The 17,801-nt window shown below is 55.6% G+C and overlaps 2 protein-coding genes across 2 annotated transcripts; one reads left to right on the forward strand and one right to left on the reverse strand.

Annotated features, from left to right (window-relative positions):
• Window positions 1–694: 694 nt before the first annotated feature.
• RASL10B (RAS like family 10 member B) lies at window positions 695–6,350 on the forward strand. Its single transcript, XM_004385431.1, has 3 exons — window positions 695–1,022; window positions 5,498–5,622; window positions 6,080–6,350. Exons 1-3 carry the CDS (start codon window positions 807–809, stop codon window positions 6,348–6,350), a joined length of 612 nt encoding a protein of 203 aa, XP_004385488.1. The 5' UTR covers window positions 695–806.
• Window positions 6,351–9,628: 3,278 nt separating this feature from the next.
• GAS2L2 (growth arrest specific 2 like 2) lies at window positions 9,629–17,455 on the reverse strand. Its single transcript, XM_004385432.1, has 6 exons — window positions 17,071–17,455; window positions 14,876–15,120; window positions 13,939–14,046; window positions 12,767–12,863; window positions 11,811–12,063; window positions 9,629–11,192 (listed from the first exon to the last, which is right to left on the reverse strand). The coding sequence occupies exons 1-6, from the start codon at window positions 17,453–17,455 to the stop codon at window positions 9,629–9,631; spliced, it is 2,652 nt and encodes an 883-aa protein (XP_004385489.1).
• Window positions 17,456–17,801: the final 346 nt, after the last annotated feature.

A 17,801-nucleotide genomic window follows, 5' to 3' on the forward strand; every position in this document is an offset into this window, starting at 1 on the left:
AATAACAATATCGTGTTGACTATGGATAATGTGGGCATGTTAACACAGAGTTAAGTGCTGAGCAAATGTGCTCCAGAGCCAAAGCGGTCATCTAGTTCAGTGGTTCTCAGCTGGGGCATTTGGAAGTGTAGGGGGTCATTTTTGGTCATCACAGTGACTGGAGGTTGCTGCTAGCAATTATTTCCTGTAAAATGTCCTGTAATGTGTGGACAGTCCCACATAAAGAATTGTCTCCCCACAAAATGCCAGAAGTGTCTCCACTGAGACACGGTTGTCTAGTCTCACCTCTTCAGGATGAGGAAAACAGACGGGAAAGAGTTTGATGTCTTGTCCCAGACTATGGAATTGTATGGGGAAACTGGGCTTCAAACCCAAGTCCATCCCTCCTTCCACTCTGCCCTCCAGCCTGCCTTGGTTGAGGAGTCAGACGTGGTCAAAAGTCAGGCCATAATACAAGTTAAGAGATATTGATCCCCACTGGCAGGATGGTAGGAAAAAATGGAGAAAGAAGGGTGAAGAGGTTTTGGATAGGTGGAGAGAGGGGTTCTGGAAAAGGGCATTCCAAGTACAGCAACAGCTTCAGCAAGTCCCAGAGGTGGAAAAGTGCAGGACATGTCCAGTGATAAGCCAGCCCACTAAGCCCACCTCTTGTCCCACAGTCCAGGTGGAGGCCACAGAGGGCCCAGGGCAAGCAGGAGCAGCAATGGTTGGTCCTGACGGTGGCTGAGCCCCCAGCCCCTGGAATATGCAGCCCGGGGGGGCCCCAGGCAGCGGCGAGGACGCGGCGGCGGAGTGGGGCGGGAGGCATGGTCTCCACCTACCGGGTGGCCGTGCTGGGGGCGCGAGGCGTGGGCAAGAGTGCCATCGTGCGCCAGTTCCTGTACAACGAGTTCAGCGAGGTCTGCGTGCCCACCACCGCCCGCCGCCTCTACCTGCCTGCTGTCGTCATGAACGGCCACGTGCACGACCTCCAGATCCTCGACTTCCCACCCATCAGCGCCTTCCCTGTCAACACGCTGCAGGTAGGAGGGCCCCGGGGGCATGGGGAGAGGGGCTGGACTCTGACCCTCTCTGGGCTCTGGTCCTATTGCCAGGGCCCCCTGCTGGCTTTGACAGCTCCATGCTGTACCCTGGGCCCCCCTGCTTAGAGCCCTGCCAGGAATCCAGTAATTCATTCGCTGGTTTATTCAACAAATATTTGATAAACATTTAACGTGTGCCAGGCCCTGTGGTGGGCACTGGGGGAGAGGGTGTAGGATGGTGAGCAAGACAGATGTGAAATTTGCTCTCAAGGAACTCACAGACTGGTGAGAAAAGACAAACAAGCGGTTACGTAGTGTGATAAGTGCCGTTGTTGGAGGAGACGCAGTGAGCTAAGGCAGCCCCCAAGGGGGCATGTAACCCACCCAGCCATACTGGGGTGGAGTGTTACAGAAGACTTCTTGAAGAAGGTGATAGCTGCGTAGGATTTAGGCAGCTTCCTGCAGGGATAAGACTCAAGTGTGCCTGCTGGGGCCAGATCCCCTTTCCTGTCTCCACCTCTGGCTGCTGTCGTCATGAACGGCCACCTGCACGACCTCCAGAGTGGGGCAGGGGTGCAGGGGGCAGCTGAGCTCTAAGACATGTTTGCTCACTGAAGGAGGCCTCTGACCAGAGTGTGCAGAATGTCAGGGGACTGGAGACCCAGAGGGCAGTGGCAAGGCTTGGCCAGTTGTAACTGAGCAAATGCAGCAATTTCTTGGGCTGGGACTGGGGGCTGGGGAGGAGCTCAGCGCTCAGCACTGCCTCAGTAACACCGAGCAGGAGGGCCTTGGCCCAACCTGCCAGAGACCCTCGGCTCTCCCAACCCAGTGCCGTGGGTCGGCACCGAAGATGAAAGCCTGACCCATGCGTCTGGGCCCAGAGCAGTGAGAATGAGCCAGGCAGGGCAGCAGGTTGGGACCCGGGTCTTCTGGTCTCCTCTGAAGGAGACTTCAGCGGTAGCCTGAGTGGACCCTCAGTCCTTGCTCCAGGCCTCCACACTGAGCTTTACTTTTTTACATTCAGTCGTATACTTTAAAATATAATGTAATTTTAATTTCGGAATAGGTAAGACACAATATAAAAGTCCAAACGATGTAAAAAGGTACACCCAGAGAAATCACAGTCCTGCCCCTGCCCGCCTCACCCCAATTCCCACCCCACTCTCTATAGCCATCTTCATTGGGCTCTTATTTATACTTCCAGTGTTTCTCCCTGCAAATAAGAAAATGTATTCTTACTGTCCCCCTTCTTACATTAAAATATATATATATATACATACTACTGTTCTGCATCTTGCTTTTTTGACTTAACATTATAACTTGGAACTCTTTTCACGTCAGTGTCTAGAGATCGTCCCCATTTGTTTTTCACAGCTACAGTCTATTGAGAAGCTAGATGTCCCATAAAGACCCCTCTTGTTAGACAAGTAGGTTGTTTCCAGTGTTTTGCTATTTCAAACAATGCCACAATGAATATTTTGTACGTAAGTCATGTTGTACATAGGTGGGTATATCGGAGAGATAGATTCCTGCAAGTGGTAATACGGGATCAAAGGATAAATGCAACTGGAGTTTGGAAGTTGTCCCTAGATCCTTCTCTATGGAAGATGCACATTTTGTGCTTTTGCAAGAGTTGTACGAGAGAGCGTGTTTCCCTAAAGCCTCGCCAACAGTGTGTTGTCAAACTTTTGGATTTTTGACATACTGATAGATGAGATATGATATTCTCAGTGTAGTTTGTATTTGCATCTCTTGTTATGAGTGAACTGGAGCACCTTTTTGTATGCTTAAGGGCCTTTGTGTGTCTGTTTCTGAGAACTATTAATGTCCTTTGCCCATTTTTCTACTGAATTGTTGGCCTTTCTTGGTTGACCCTGAGTTTTAGACTCTCCAAGTGTCCAAGCCTTCCCTCCTGTCCACAGGCAAGGGACTCTGAGCAGAGAAATACTGAGAAGGGACTCTGGAAGCCCCAGAGACCAAATATAAACACCAAGAATCCTGATGGCCACCATCTGAAAATAAAATAAAAATATACTCTTCCCCAATGCCAGATGAGATTCAGCCCAGGAGAGTGGCGTTTTCTGGGTCTGGGCCTCACTTGTTTCTTGTCCAGCCCCCTCTCTCCTGTCAGAGAAGGAAGCTGAGATTAGGGGGCATATGCAGCCCACTGAAGGCATCACTGAGAAATGCATTGTTGAGACCCAGGTGGCTGGGCCTCCCTCAGCCCCTCTTCCCCTGCATCCCTGGAACTGCATTCATTGCTCCTTCTCTGTCTCCACACAGCCCTAAGATGGTCTTTTACACTTTGGAACCCTGCCCAGAGCAAGCTAGAACGAAAGCAGAGCTATCTTGGTCCCCTCCCTTGAATTAAGGGATAAAGAGTCAGCCCAGCCAATCAGAAGCCTTCCTCCTCTCCCTTGTAAGAGCCCCCAGAGAGGAGTGGGTGGGAGGAAGCCTAGAGGCCCCCTCGAGTAGGCAGCATGTTGAGGGGAGAGGTGGGGCTGTCACCCTCATAGGCTGGCAGCTGCTCCCCGGCAGCGAGTTTGCAGAGGGTGGGAGCCTCTCTGCGCTGGTTCTCCATCACTCCCACTTCTGCTTCTTGTGTGGGGTGAAGGAGGACCCGCATACACAGCAGTCCCAGTCTTTGGTGGGTCACTGTGTCCAGCACAATGCAGTCTTCCCTGCCTGAGAAGCCAGTTAGTGGTTTCCTACGGTTTTAGATTTGTCCCCAGCATCCTCCCCCTGCACCAAAAAGTAAAATCTCAGCACAAAGAAAAGATGCCACATCATCTCCCTGGGGAAATCCACTGCAGAACTTGTAAGCCTCAGAGTTGGGAAGTGCTTTTCTGGAGTCAGACTTAACTCCCCAGCACTGCCACCAAAGTTTTTTTTACCTTTTGTTTCTTCTCTGAGGTGGAGAACCAGCTGTAGTCCTCCTTCATGCCTGATCCCTGCCCCAACCCAACTCATAAGCTGGACAGGAGACATGCCTCCACCTCCTAGTTTTTTTTGCTTGAGCCCTCAAGGGAGAAAAGCCTTTGCCCTTGAAGGCCACTCCCGCCCCAACTTCAGGGGCCCCTTTCTTTTCCACACTGTTGCCTGAAAGAACCCTTGCCATTGCATCTACTGGCAGGTTAATTAGCTAATTAATCTCTTAAGGAAGCTTCTCTTTAGCACAGTCAGCCTTTCCAGGGGCCTGGTCATCTTGAAACGAGCCGTGGTGGTGCAGTGGTTAAGCTCTTGGCTGCTAACTGGAAGGTTGGCGGTTCGAACCCACCAGCTGCTACACAGGACAAAGATGTGGCAGTCTGCTCCCTGAAAACCTTACAGACTTGGAAACCCTAAGGGGCAGTTCTGCTCTGTCCTATAGGGTCACTATGAGTCAGAATCCATCAGGTTGTTCGTTTTTGGGTTTTTTTGTTTGTTTGTTTGAATTCATCTTGAGCTGCAGCCCCTCCCTGAGAAGTTGCCACAGGCATTCAGGAAATTCCATCCCCTGGAGCCACCCTGGGCCTCTGCTCTACATCTGCCCCCATTTTGCATCCAGTCTCAATCTTCTCTTCAGGTGTCTCCTTCCCAACCCGGAGGGCAAGGCGGAGCATGCAGGTCAAACAGAACCTCAGGTTGCCATCTAAGGGTTAGAAGTAGGAGTTGCATTGATCCCAGCCCGGGCAAGGTGGGGTTCAGGACCATGGAGAGCTCATCAGCCAGCGTGTGGACCCAGAGATTTGAGTAAGGAGCAGTGAGGGGATAGGAGGGGGCATGCCAAAATGAGGAAGGCCCTGGCCCTCCCAGGAGCTCACAGGAGAACTGGGTCGCTGGAGATGGAAGCAGGTCTGATCAACTTATAGTCAAAGGGCTCTTAGAAGACAAAGGGAAGGGCGAGAACTTCGGAAGGCTCGTTAGAGGAGGTGGCACTTGAGCTGAGCCTGGGAAGACAAGATTTCAACAGGCTCAACACCTAATTCAGGACTGGGCTCTTAAAACACCAAACCCGTTGCCTTCGAGTTGATTCCGACCCGTAGTAATCCTACAAGACAGAGGAGAACTGCCCCATAGGGTTTCCAAGGAGCACCTGGTTGATTCGAACTGCCGACCTTTTGGTTAGCAGCTGTAGCTTTTAACCACTATGCCACCAGGGTGTACTTGTTGAACAAAAGACACGATGGATGGATGAAGGGACAAAACGGGACATCAGGTCTCAGCTCCAGATAGATGTGCACAGAACAGTGCAGTGGCCCTGGAGGCCAGACAGTGTGACATGCCCTATCCCGGCTTGGGGGTGAGGAAGCTGCAGTGCTGAGCTCCTCCATTCTGCCCTGGGCCTGGCCTCCTGGGGGTGGGTGGGTGTGTGGAAGGCTTGGATTGCAGTAGCAGGTGAGAGTGCTACCAGTCTATGGCTGGAGGTGGCTGGGTGCGAGGGGAGCCCTCATGGCTGATCTGACCCTGGCACTGGCCGGGTGGGGGTGTTGCAGGAGTGGGCAGACGCCTGCTGCAGGGGACTCCGGAGCGTCCACGCCTACATCCTGGTCTACGACATCTGCTGCTTTGACAGCTTTGAGTACGTCAAGACCATCCGCCAGCAGATCCTGGAGACGAGGTGAGGGGCCAGGGCACAGTCCATCGCCACCTCCGTGGATGCCCCAATGCTAGCCAGCACCCAGGAAAAGGGAGCAGTGGAAGGAAGACATGGGTGAAATATATGTGCCCTTTGGTTCCTACACACATACATTCACGTTTGACTGTCCCCATTTTTGTTAACTCATTTTGGGACTCTGACCGTGGTAAGACTAGTCTAGTGCAGTCGTTAAGAGCAAGGGCCACTCGGCTATGTGACTTTAGGCCAGTTAACATTTAAACCTCAGTTTTCTCACCTGTAAAATGGAGATAATAATAGTGGTCACATTTTGACTCAGTTGGACCAATTAGAGAATATAATGTACCTCAAGGGCTTAGCGCTGGGCGTATGGTAGTATTATTGGCCGGGCATCCTGCCCTTCTTTGGTGCGGTGGTTGTGAGCCTGGTGGAGTTCTGAGATTCCCGCCCCACCCCGCAGGGTGATCGGCACCTCAGAGACGCCCATCATCATCGTGGGCAACAAGCGGGACCTGCAGCGCGGACGCGTGATCCCGCGCTGGAACGTGTCGCACCTGGTGCGCAAGACCTGGAAGTGCGGCTACGTGGAGTGCTCGGCCAAGTACAACTGGCATATCCTGCTGCTCTTCAGTGAGCTGCTCAAGAGCGTCGGCTGCGCCCGCTGCAAACACGTGCACGCCGCCTTGCGCTTCCAGGGCGCGCTGCGCCGCAACCGCTGCGCCATCATGTGACGCCGCGCCCGCCCCACCCGCGCGCTGGGCGCCCGCGGCTGCTGCTCGCGCTGGCCCCGGCGGAGGGCAAGGCCGTGCTGGGGGCGGCCCCAGAACAGGCCTGGGCGGGGCGGCCTCCAATGGGACTGCGGGGCTTGAGCGGGGCGGGGACAGGTGAGAACTCTGATGGTACCGGCCTGAACCGTCCCGCAGCCTCGCACCTCCCGGCGAGAGGCATAGGGTGAGAGGGAGCCTCCCCATAACTGCCCAGTCCTCCCCTCGCCCCCATTCGTCTTCCTAGGATGGCCGCCTCAGTGCTTCAGTCAGTGCTGTACCCGGCCCTGCTCCGAGGGGCGCCACAGCCCTTTGGGATGGGGAGGAGCGTGTGAAATGGAGGGTGAGGGTAGGGAGGAGCTGCCTGGGCCGGGCCCCCACTTGTGTTCTCCAGAGAGTGTGTCTGTCTTTCCCCATGTCTTCCTTTCCGGTGTCTGTCTGCCCAAATGTCTCGGTCCTTAGCTGTCTTGTCCACCCTCCGTCCCTCTCCCCGCCCCCAGCTCCGCTCACAGGGCTCTCATTTCGTCCATTCCCCTGCCGCAGATCCTGGCAGCTTCTTTGGGAGGCCAGGCCATCTGACTGTCAGCACCACCGGTACAGGTCAGAGATGCGGGTGGCCCTGGGACCACAATCAAGGGGTCGGAGGGTTGAGGTCCCAGCTCAGTCAGGGGGAGCAGGCTGAGCTCTCCCCCTTCCAGGGAGACCTCCCCGCCCAGCAGCCCCCAGAGACACAACAACCTACCTTCCAGCCTTAACTAGATGGTCCGTCCCTGCCGGGTGCCCCTCACCCCCTCCCTGTCCCCAAAGCCAGATCACCCCTGGGTTAAAACTTTCATTTCTTGACAGTGTGGAGAGAGAATCTCTCAAAGGATAGATTTTTTCCCCTTGAAGCCAGGTTCCATCCCTCTATTCCCTTCTTCTTTGGGTGGTTTTCCAGATTGGGGGATGTTGGGGGCTGGTGGTGGGCAGGGTCGTGCCCAGGAGGGTCAGGTTGTACCAGTGAAGATTCTAACTCCCCGCCCCACCCCAATCTGACTGCCCCAGACTCTGCCTGCCTCAATTCTCGGATGACCCTGGTAGTCTACAGAGAAGCAGAACCAGGAAAAGAATTCGGGGGACCCCTGTACTTTGGGGAGATACACCCGCATCCCCACCCTTGGATGGAGGCCCTTAGGCCTCAACCTCCTGTCTGGGATCTGACATCCCCTTATCCCAACACCACTTGGCCCTATGCCCTGACTCACTCCGCCCCATTTTCGCCGGCTGCCTGGCCGGGTTTCTACCTCTCGTCACTGGAGCTGATCACTGTCAGTTTTGTACCGATTTAGAAATAACAGTAATAATGACGAAGATACTAGGAATGGCCTGAGGGAGTGCTGGGGGACTTGGAGGGAGGGAGAAGTGGTGCCATGTCCCCTGTTCCCTGGCCAAGGGAAATTCTCCTCAAGGCTGAACCCTCAGCCCTGGTCTGATGGGAGGACAGCGGTCCCTTGTTAGAGGGGCAGATAAACAGCTCAGCCTCCACTTGGCTGAGGCTGCAGCACATGGACCAGGAATTCAGGTATCCCAGAGTGGTGATGGAGAGGAGTCTGGGGAGGGGCTCATGCGTGGGAAAAATTCCCCTCTGAGATCCAGATCCAGCGTGGGAGAGAAGTGATTCTCTCTTCTGCTTTCCTAGCTGATCCCCACTCCCCCCAACCATGGGAGTAATGCAGCCCTAGAGCTCCCGGGTCCTAGTCCCTGCTGTGCTGCGTGACTCTGGGCAAATGACCTGCCCTCTCTGAGCCTCCCTCTGAAACAGATGAGACGGCTCCCCTTTCCCACACCTCTGAGTGGCAGGGAGGGTAAAGAAGAGGGCCTGCCCACTTTTGTCCCCTCCATCCCCATCCTCTGGTTCACCAGGGGGACGGAGTGAGAGTTGGCAGCCAGCATCTCACCTGCTCCGTCACCCCCAGCTCTGAGGCACCTGAGGGGGGTGGGGGACCCAGGCCTCTGGCTGCCCCTGTGGGAGCCATTGGAATGTATTGCCTGATGGACCCCTGACACCCTTTCTGCTTCACCCCAGGTCTTTGATTTTGGATCTCTCCACCCCCATTCTGAGTCTCTGTCCTTCCTCCTCCCCCCCTCCCCAGGGTTTCCCACCACAGGGTCTGGAAGTGTGTGTGATGCCCATCGCACTGTTATCGGAAGTCAGATTAAAAATCAGGGAGTGTTATCCCTTGTTTCTGTACCAAGGTGTCAGCTCTGTTCCTGATGGTGGAAGGGGAGGAAGTCCCTCCGCGACCTGCCTGCTGAGCTCTTCTCTGGAAGGAGGGCAGGGGGATGAGGTGGCCCTGAGTCCCAAAGCCCAGGTCAACTAGGAGAACAATGGTGAAGCATCTGGGGCTCAGGACTTAACTTCTCCCATTAATTAAAACCATGGTGGGGCGGGGCGTAACTTCTTCCCCATCACTTTCTCTGGAATACTTTCACAACTGGATCACGCCCAGCTTCTGCTTCCACGGCATCTCCTTTCCACCCACTCACGGCTGAGCCTTTGAGTCTCTTGATGCTAACTTCATGTACATAGATGTGTAAGGAATGCTTTCACCCACCCCTCTTGATGCTGAGTGGTTCCCAAACCTAGAGCAAAGCTTCGAAGTCCTTGGCAGGAATGGCCTGCGGGACTGTGTGTTGGGGCTGTCCTTGTCCGTGTCCCTGATGTACCAGCCACTTCCAGGAAAGGTAAGTTATCTCTCAAGGTTGGCTGAGTGATGAGAGAGGAAGTTTCTCTCCACCCCGAGCTCCCTCGCCATCGTCCCCTTCCCCGCCAGTGTGGTATCATCTGAAGCTACACCTTCCTGCACCACTACATCTTGGAGTGAGGGGACTCAAGAAGTTGGGGGCTCAAGGAGACCCACGTGTTTTTAGTAACTTATAGGAGTTGTGGAAACTGGGGTGAGCATGGCCAGAGACCAGGAAACAGGAGTTTGGGGAGGTGTCTTGGGGGAGGGGGTGAGAAAAGATATAGGGTGGCCCCACCACCCCTAGCCTAACTGGAGTTGGCGTAGGGTGATGGTTTTCTCCTTTGCTCAGCTGAACAGATTGAGTCTATATTTGTCTTCCAACCCCCTCCAGGCCAAGGTGCTGTATTAAGGTGAGGGACCTTCCCATCTTTTCCTGCAGCTGGGAATCGATGGATATGTGGGCATCCTTTGTTTCCCTCTGTCTCCACACCCACAGCTTAGGGATGAGAAAGCACCTCCTTAGACCCAGGACTCCTCCTCAGGTGGGCGCAGAGTTTGGTCAAGCTGCTGAGGCCTTAGGTCCTCAGGAGGTGGAAGGCCGCTCTCCAGTGTGGTGGCTGACTCTTTCTTCTCCTTTCCTTCCTCCTCCTTTTCCCCCTCAAAGGCCCCATCCACTGGGGGTGCCTCTTCTCCCTTGATGCCTAGTGCTGCCCTCGACAGCCTGCACCTGGGGGGTGCCCTTGCTGGACCCAGGTGGAGGTAAGCTAGCGGCTTGGGGATGCGTGACGGCTGCTTCTCAGGCCTGTGGTCCCTCCGGGGCCGGATTCTGGGCCTCAGCTTCAGCTTGTAGATGGACGGGACCCTCTGGGGCTTCCGGAGTGTTCTCTTGCCTTTGTTTGGAAATGCCTTGGCTTTGTCAGAATTGGGGTCCAAGGACAAAGATATGGGGACCTCCGGGCTGGCAGATACAGTAGGGGCTGAGCAGTCCTGCCCTCCTTGAGGTGGCACCTTCCTCAGCCTGGTGCCCTTGGCACTCAGGGCTGCTGTAGTCCTTGGCCCATCCTCTGTGACTCCTAGCTTCTCTTTTGGGCTTCCTGGGTCTTGGGTAACAGCTGGCTTACAGGACCCTGTAGGGGCTGCCCCCCAGGCTCCCAGATCTACTTTAAGGAGGGGTGGGGGGCCCTGAGCCAGTTCTTGAATGACTTTGTCATAAGGACCCCCAGGCTCTGGCCAGCGCCCACCGAGGCTGGGGACATAGACTCCACTGCGAGGGATGGCCCCAGACCTTGTGCCTGGGGGACGGGCACCCCCTGCCTCCAACAGCTTCATGTTGGCCAATATCTCCTCCTCAAGGCTATGGTAGATGGCATGCTCCTTAGTGCTGCCCAGGGGCAGAGGTGTGTACCTCCCCTCCTGCTCCAGAGGGGCCGTTCCCCGTGGTTCTCTGGCCTTTGCTATAGCCTGGATGTCCGGCTTCTGGTCTCCCTCCCCTCTCTCCGCAAAGCAGTCCCCTTGTCTGGACACAGCTGGGTGTCTGTCTCCAACCATGGCCCTTAGTGGGATGGGGCCTCTCTCCAGCTCTGTCATGGGAGTTCCACTTGCAGTACCTGGAACGCTTCTTCCTGGAGTAGGGGGATGGGCAGGGGGCAGCTGGATGGGGATCTTGATGGGTCCTTTAACAGGGGATGGAGAATGAACAGTTGCTGACTCCGTGAGCTGGAGGGAAGCACCCTCGACCTCATCCCGAGGTGGCTGCCTGAGGCTCAGGTTCTTGACTGGGCTGGAGGAACGAGGCAGGGGAGGTGGTCCTCTTGCTGGTGTCCCTTTGGTGGTCACCTCAGGGGCTCGGAGTCTCTGGGGGGTGGGGGCCCTGCCATGAGTTTCCCGGCTGTCTGTCTCCTCATGGACCCAAGAGGTGGGGGTCCTTCCCCTGAGGAGTTCAGAGGGATGTCTGTCCTCCCTCTTCCCTGAGGACGTGCACTGTGGGTCTCGGCCCCTATGGGCGGATGAGGATTGAGGGCTGGGTAGGCTGTCCCCAGCTGGCAGCTGCCTCTGAGATGGGGTGAGCGACCTCTCCTGGCACCTGAAAGGGAGAATCATAAGGCCAAAAAGGGAGACTCATAGGCCAACAGGGTCACCTAGTCCAGTCCCCTGCCTCTGGGAAGGGATGGTCTTTCCGTGGCCAGAACACCAAAGGGGCCTTCCTAGACTTCACCTCTAATGAAGGAGATGCACCCTCTTCATCTATGACTGCCCAAGTCTTCCTTATGTCAGCTCCCTGCTTAGCTTATAGAAGGAACAGAAGGAAGCCTGGTCTGGGCCCAGGGTAACTGCAGATCTCACATCACAACCAGAGGCCACCGGCCTTGGGCAGTGGGGGTGGGGTCTCTTAGTCTCTGCTCTACCGCAAAATGGTAGAATGACCTTGGGTAGGTCCTGTTCCTTTTCTGGACCCCAGCCTCCTCATCTGTGAAATGGATGTGGTATGAAGTAACTAGATAATCCCAAAGGGACTGGGTGCCTTTTTTGGTTTGAACACCTGAGGTCTTGTGGCAATGGGGGTGATGGGCACGATGTGAGCCTGCTCCCCTTTATTGTAGGGTGGGGTGGGGTGGCCTGTGAGAATGTGGACCCCAAAAGAAAGAGGCCCTACCCTGTCTCTCCCTGTACCTAAGAGGCCCCACCCTATCCCCCCCTGTACCTCAGGGGTGGTGCCATCTCTCTGAGGACCCCTATCCCTGCTCCCCGTTCACTGCGGGGGCTGGGGGAGGAGGAGGTAGGGGGCCTCAGCTTTCGGCCTGAAGAGGTATATGTCTTCCAGTCCACAGGGGGCAGCGGGCTCTGGGAGCGGCTGATGGTCATCGTGGGCTGGGGCTGCGAGGGCCCGTCCTGCACCATCACTTCATGCTGCACTGGTGGGGCTGGGGGCTTCAGGAAGCTGCCTGTCTTGTGTGCTACCAACACAGTCCCCCAGAGAGAGGAGAGAAGGGAGGGTTAAATAGCCTGCTGATATGACCCATTGTCCTCTCCCACCACATCCCACACCCTTCCTCCCACATTAAAGACAGTGGGACCTACAGTGGCAGCACCAGAATTTCCTATGGGAGGGGCTTAGGGGACGTCATTTGATAGAGGACTGGACTGGGGAACTTGTTGTAAAGCTGCATTTGTATTGCAAGTCTCCTACTTTTGCCTATATTGCAAGCTTCTTTAGGGTGGCAAGAGATGCTGATGGAGACTATAGAAGAACTGAAGACCCCTCCAAGCCATGCTTGGTGCCACCATGGTGGACCCCAGAGCCAGACTACAGCTCTTCAGAAACGCACCCTGACCAAATGCATGTGTTTGGTGCCACCTTGTGTCTATAATTGGTACTGCACCATGACTGCCCAGCTTTCCTCCACCTAGGGCTGGGGAGAGGGCACCACACCTGCACCTTCCATAGAATCTTCCTGCCTCCATCCCCTACACACTTCTTGCCCTCATTTCCCGCCTTTTCATCTGTCTGGGAACAACATCTCCTAGGGTTAAGGTTCACTAATGTCCTACCAAAGAGCAGCTTTCTCCTTGAAACTTGGAGATCAGACCTACATCCCGCCCTGCTTCCAGCCTCCTGACCTCCAGTTACCCCTTTCTGACCACAAGGAGGAGACTCACAGAGGGACGTGCATCGGCAGGGGTCATGTTTGTCCAGGTAGTGGCCGAGCGTGTCCCAGCCACCACCCACACGCACCATCACGTGGTTCCGGAGGATCTGCAAGAGGCAAGGGTGAGATTGAGGACATGGTCGAAGGCTTCCCCTCTTCATGGGCCACCTTGCAGGCTTCCACACCCACTAAGGATACTCCCATCCTTTGACCTGCCCATTGCACCCTTGTACACAGGTGTGGCTTGGCACACACATTTTGCAGCCTTCATTTCCGTATCTGGCATCAGGTAACACGTGTTGTCAGGGGTAAAGGAGGGGCTGACTAACAGAAAGTTGCCCTACAACTAAGCAAGGATCTCACAGGCATTGTGTAACCGGCTCCCAGAGCACTCCCTTCTCTCCCTTTCTTGTAAAGGGGTTTGCACCAGCATATGCTTTATCAGAAATGAGCCCTAATTACCTCTGGCTTTGCCTCTGTGACGTGTGTGAAAGAACCCAAGAGTGTCCCAGCCACTCTCCTCTGGGGTGGGCCACAGTTCCTTGCCTTACTTGCTTCATAGGACCATTGCTCCAGGGACTAGGTGAGGACCCAGGGAGCTGGCTCTGTGCCAGGTGTGGCCTGTGCTCAAAGGAAAGGCTTGGCCATGCCCCTGAGCTGCTAGCCACACCCCGGGGTACAGATGTCCCTATGAGGATATTGGGGGCGGGGTAGTGGGAGGCACATTGCACACCTGTACTCCTACTCACTGCGGGATGTACCAAACCAGGTCTGTGAGGGGCAGGCTAGGGAATCTTGCGGCTGGGGCTGTGTGCTGAACGCAAACTTGGGGCTCTGATCAAGCCAGGGTGGGGTGGAGGGAATGGAAAAGTGAAAGTACCTTCTCCATACCCCTCTTGTGCCTGGAGTCATCCCCTCAGTTAGGCTAAGGTGGAGGCAGATGGGAGGTGAAGAGGTGGTGGTTCTGGCTGCCCTGATGGAAGGAGGAAATAGGCTTGCCTCCTGGAGTTTCTCCTGAAAGAAGAGAGCCCCAGGGCCTGATAACTTGGGGTGAAGGGTGACTTCCTGTCCTCACCGCCAGGCTTGGGCAAGGCCCTGTAGAAGGAAACCCTATTCTGTTAAGTGGAAGGAAACCCTATTCTATAACCGTGGGAGCCCTTCCACCCCTAGTCCAGGACTTACCCGGATGAAGATGAGGGTGTTAGAGTCCCCCACACGGTACTTCCCCTCAGACACCTTGACCATGGAGAACTGAACTGGGCATGTGCAGTGGCTCAGGAGACTCTGCACCTGCAGGGAGAAGGCAGCGGGCTCAGCCTCCCCTCTGCCCAGACTCCAGGTTCCTCCCAACACTGGTCAAGCACCATGGCGGGGGGGGAGCTGCCTGCGCCCCTCCCCCACCCTTGAGGCTTCTGCTGAAGTCAGGGCTGGGGACTGAGAAGAGGGAGGAAGAGAAGACGTTTAATGTCCCAGGCAGAACAAGATCTCGGAGTCCGGTCTCTACCACGTCATATGCCTTGGGCAGGTTAAGAAACCTCCCTGCGATGGTTTTCTTGGTGGTGAAAATGGGGTTAATCACAGTAAGAGCGAAGTAGTAGTAGTCAAACCACAGTAAGATGAAGCCCTGTCCATGCCAGACACGGTTTATTTAAGCACTTATATGCATTGGCTCATTTAATACAGCAGCCAGAGAAGGTTTGTGCTGTTACTATCCTCACTTTACAGATGAGGAAACTGAGGCACAGAAAGGTTAAATAACTTGCCCAAAGTCACACAGCTACAAAGCCGTGGAACTACGACTTGAACCAAGACCCCAGCGTCTGTTTTTACAAACCGTGCACAAGGCTATGGTGTGGGTTATATAAGAAACGTGCAGAGTGCTGTGTTTGTAATAAAAACATAATAGGTGGCATAGCCACGACTACCTGTGATTGGGGTTGAGGCTCAGAGTGGAACACGACTTACTCAAAGCCACACAGCGAATTCGTGTCAGGGCCGGGGGCTGTGCTCAAGAAGGGGGCGACTCAGAAGCGGCTTTGTCCCAAGAGGTAGAGAAGGGCAGCGGGGAGGAGCCGGGGTATGCAGGGGAAGCTCGGAGGGCGTGTCCCGAGCCGCTCACCATCTGGTCCAAGTCGCGGAAGTGGCAGGCCCGGCGGGCGGGCGGCGCGGGCGGCGGCGGCGGGGCGGGCGGGGGTAGCGCCAGCTCCCGCCTCAGCTCCTCGTCGATCTCCTCCTCCAGCTGCACCAAGGTAGGCGCCGCGACGCCAAAGCGCCAGGCCCGGCGGCCCAGCTCCAGCAAGCACAGTACCACGTTCTTCACGTTCTTGCGCAGCACCAAATCCTCAGTTTCGAACATCAGCACCTCTGGGGGGCGGGGGAGGAGGCAGCGTGAGCCCCCTGCTGGCCTCCGGGGAATAGGGTGGAGGTACGCTAGCGGCTCAGAGCGGGCTCGGACAGTCAGTGACTCTGCAAGTCATAGGGACCGAGGCCAGAGGGTGGGAACGCCCTGGGGGCCTCCTGGGATGGGGATGGCAGGCTTGAGGGTGGTTTGGTCTCAGGATCTTAGGGCCAAGCCAGCCTCCAGGAGGGGTCCCGGCAGCATTGCCTAGACACTGGGTGCCATCAAGATGGCCCATGTAACCGAAGAGGTAGGAGTTGGAGAGGTGACACAGGCAAAGCAAAGGAACCTAGAGGCTGGCTGTGGGCCCGTGGCAAGGGAAGGGTTAACTCCATCTTGCCCTCCTCACCTAGCTTGCCAGGGTGGGTCAAGGAGCAGGAAGAACTTTATTATACTTCCCACCCATGCCACTCACCTCCAATATCCACTAGGCATCTCAAACTCAACCCCCAGGTAGGCCCTGGAGCCCGACTGCCGGGGTCAGAGTCCTGAATCTCCCTACTACCTACTAGCTGTGTGGCTCAGTCTGCGAGTCAGTTTCCTCTCCTATAAAATGGGGATGTAGTCCTCATGGGGTGGTTGTGAGGATTAGACGAGCTAATAGTTGTTAAGCACCTGCAGAACAGTGCCTGGTACGTGGTGAGCACTCAATAAAATGTTAGCTTTTATTAACCCTCTAAACCTGCTCCTCAAGAGACTGATGACTCAGTGGTGGAATTCTTGCCTTCCACGTGTGAGACCTAGGCTCAACTCCCAGCTAGCGCACCTCAGATACAGCCACCGCCTGTCTGTCAGTGCAAAGGCCTGGGGATCGACTTCCAAAAATCAGCCAGTGAGGATCCTGTGCATCACAATGGTCCAATCCACAGTCGATCATGGAGATGGTACAGGACCAGGCAGTGTTCTGTCCTGTTGTGTGTGGGGTCCCCATGTGTCAGGGGCCCACTCGACAGGAGCTAAAAACAACAAACCTAGCCCTCACTGCCCCACCACCAGCTAACAGCCTAGGCCCTTCCCCTCCCCACTGCACTGAAACATGGGGCCTCATCCCACTGCTGGATATGAGGCCAAGGAGATGAAGGATCCTGACATGTCCCTCCCCTGAGCCCTACAAGTGCCAGCACAACTGGGCCCCTCTCCAACACATCACCTGCCTCCTCCTTTGTCCTTTCCCCACCCCACCCCACCCCAGCCCCAGGCCCTCACAATGTCCTGCCCAACTTATCTCAGGCATACAAACACTAAACCTTTTCTGTGCCTTTGCCCCTGCTGTCCCCCTACCTAGAATTTCCTTTCCCCCAAACTTATTCTTCAAGCCCCTTCAAATCTCCCTCCTCTGCGCAGCCTTTCTCAGCCTCCACTCGCACCTCATCAGGTAACTGTTTCCTCCTCTCGCTCCCCAGCCCATACATGAGCACTTATCACATCTGGCTGTGATTTACAGACCTACACACCTATCTCTCTTCCTAGACCATGAACTCCTTGGTTACTGGGTCTCATTCCTCTGGGTCCTTAATGCCCAGCAGGATGCTCAGCACGAGGGAAAAAAAACAAAAACCAAACCCATTGCCGTCGAGTTGATTCCAACTCATAGTGACCCTATAGGACAGAGTAGAACTGCCCCATAGGGTTTCCAAGGAGCGGCTGGTGGATTCGAACTGCCGACCTTTTGATTAGCAGCCATAGTTCTCAACCACTATGCCACCAGGGCTCTAGCACAGAGGAGGTGCTCAACATGTTTTTTTTTAATGAATTAATTAATCAGCACATTTATTTATTGAGAATTTACTATGAGATGGGGAAATTGAGGCATGAAAAGGGATGAGCTGGGCCAAGGAGGATCTGGAAGGAGGATCCAGGATGTCCCCACAAGGTAAGGCCCCGGGGAGGAGAAGGGAGGCGTCTAGGGTGGTTACCTTGGATGCCCATCTCCTTGCGACACCACTGGATGAAGTTGGAGACATTGTCCCGTGCCTGGAAGGTGCCCGGCTGGGCGGCCCCATTGCAGGAAACTCCAGTCCGGGGCATGGGAATCCTTTGGGCTTGGGCAGGTGCCTCAGCCAGGAAGGCCAGGGCGGCTTCAGTGATAGTGTTGGCATGCTGGCACAGCACCAGGCCTGTCTCCAGCACCTGCAAGAAGTTGGCCCCGTCTATGTCCAGTCCATAGAGATCGCGCAGCCACTCAGCCAGGTCCTCCTTCATGGCCTCCAGGTACTGCTCACTGGACTTAAAGGGCCGGATGCTGTGCAGAAGAGGCCCCAGGGCCCTAGGCCTCCTCCCGAGCCCCCTGGGCTGGAACATGGCTCCACTGTCAGCAAGGAAAGAGGGGGACACCTCCTTTCTCGCACTGCTGATCTTCACTCTTGCCACCTGCTGGGTCTTGGCCCCCTTCTACAGTCTCAAGCCCAGGACTTCCGGCTCTGCTCTTTGCCTCTAGCTTCAGCAGCCAGGCCAGGCCCAGCCCCCAACTCCCCACATTCCTCAGTGCCTGCCAGAACTTCCTCTGCCTGCTGGCCCTGCTGCGACCTCACTGTCTAGCTGCCCAGTCCACAGAGAGTTCACCACCTCCCAGGACGATGGAGGTGATGGAGGTGAGGACATTCCTCTCTCCTCCCAGGGCTGGACAGGTCAAGTGGGCTACCGCCCA

This window comes from Trichechus manatus, unplaced genomic scaffold, assembly GCF_000243295.1.
Source record: "Trichechus manatus latirostris isolate Lorelei unplaced genomic scaffold, TriManLat1.0 scaffold00138, whole genome shotgun sequence".
Taxonomy (NCBI): domain Eukaryota; kingdom Metazoa; phylum Chordata; class Mammalia; order Sirenia; family Trichechidae; genus Trichechus; species Trichechus manatus.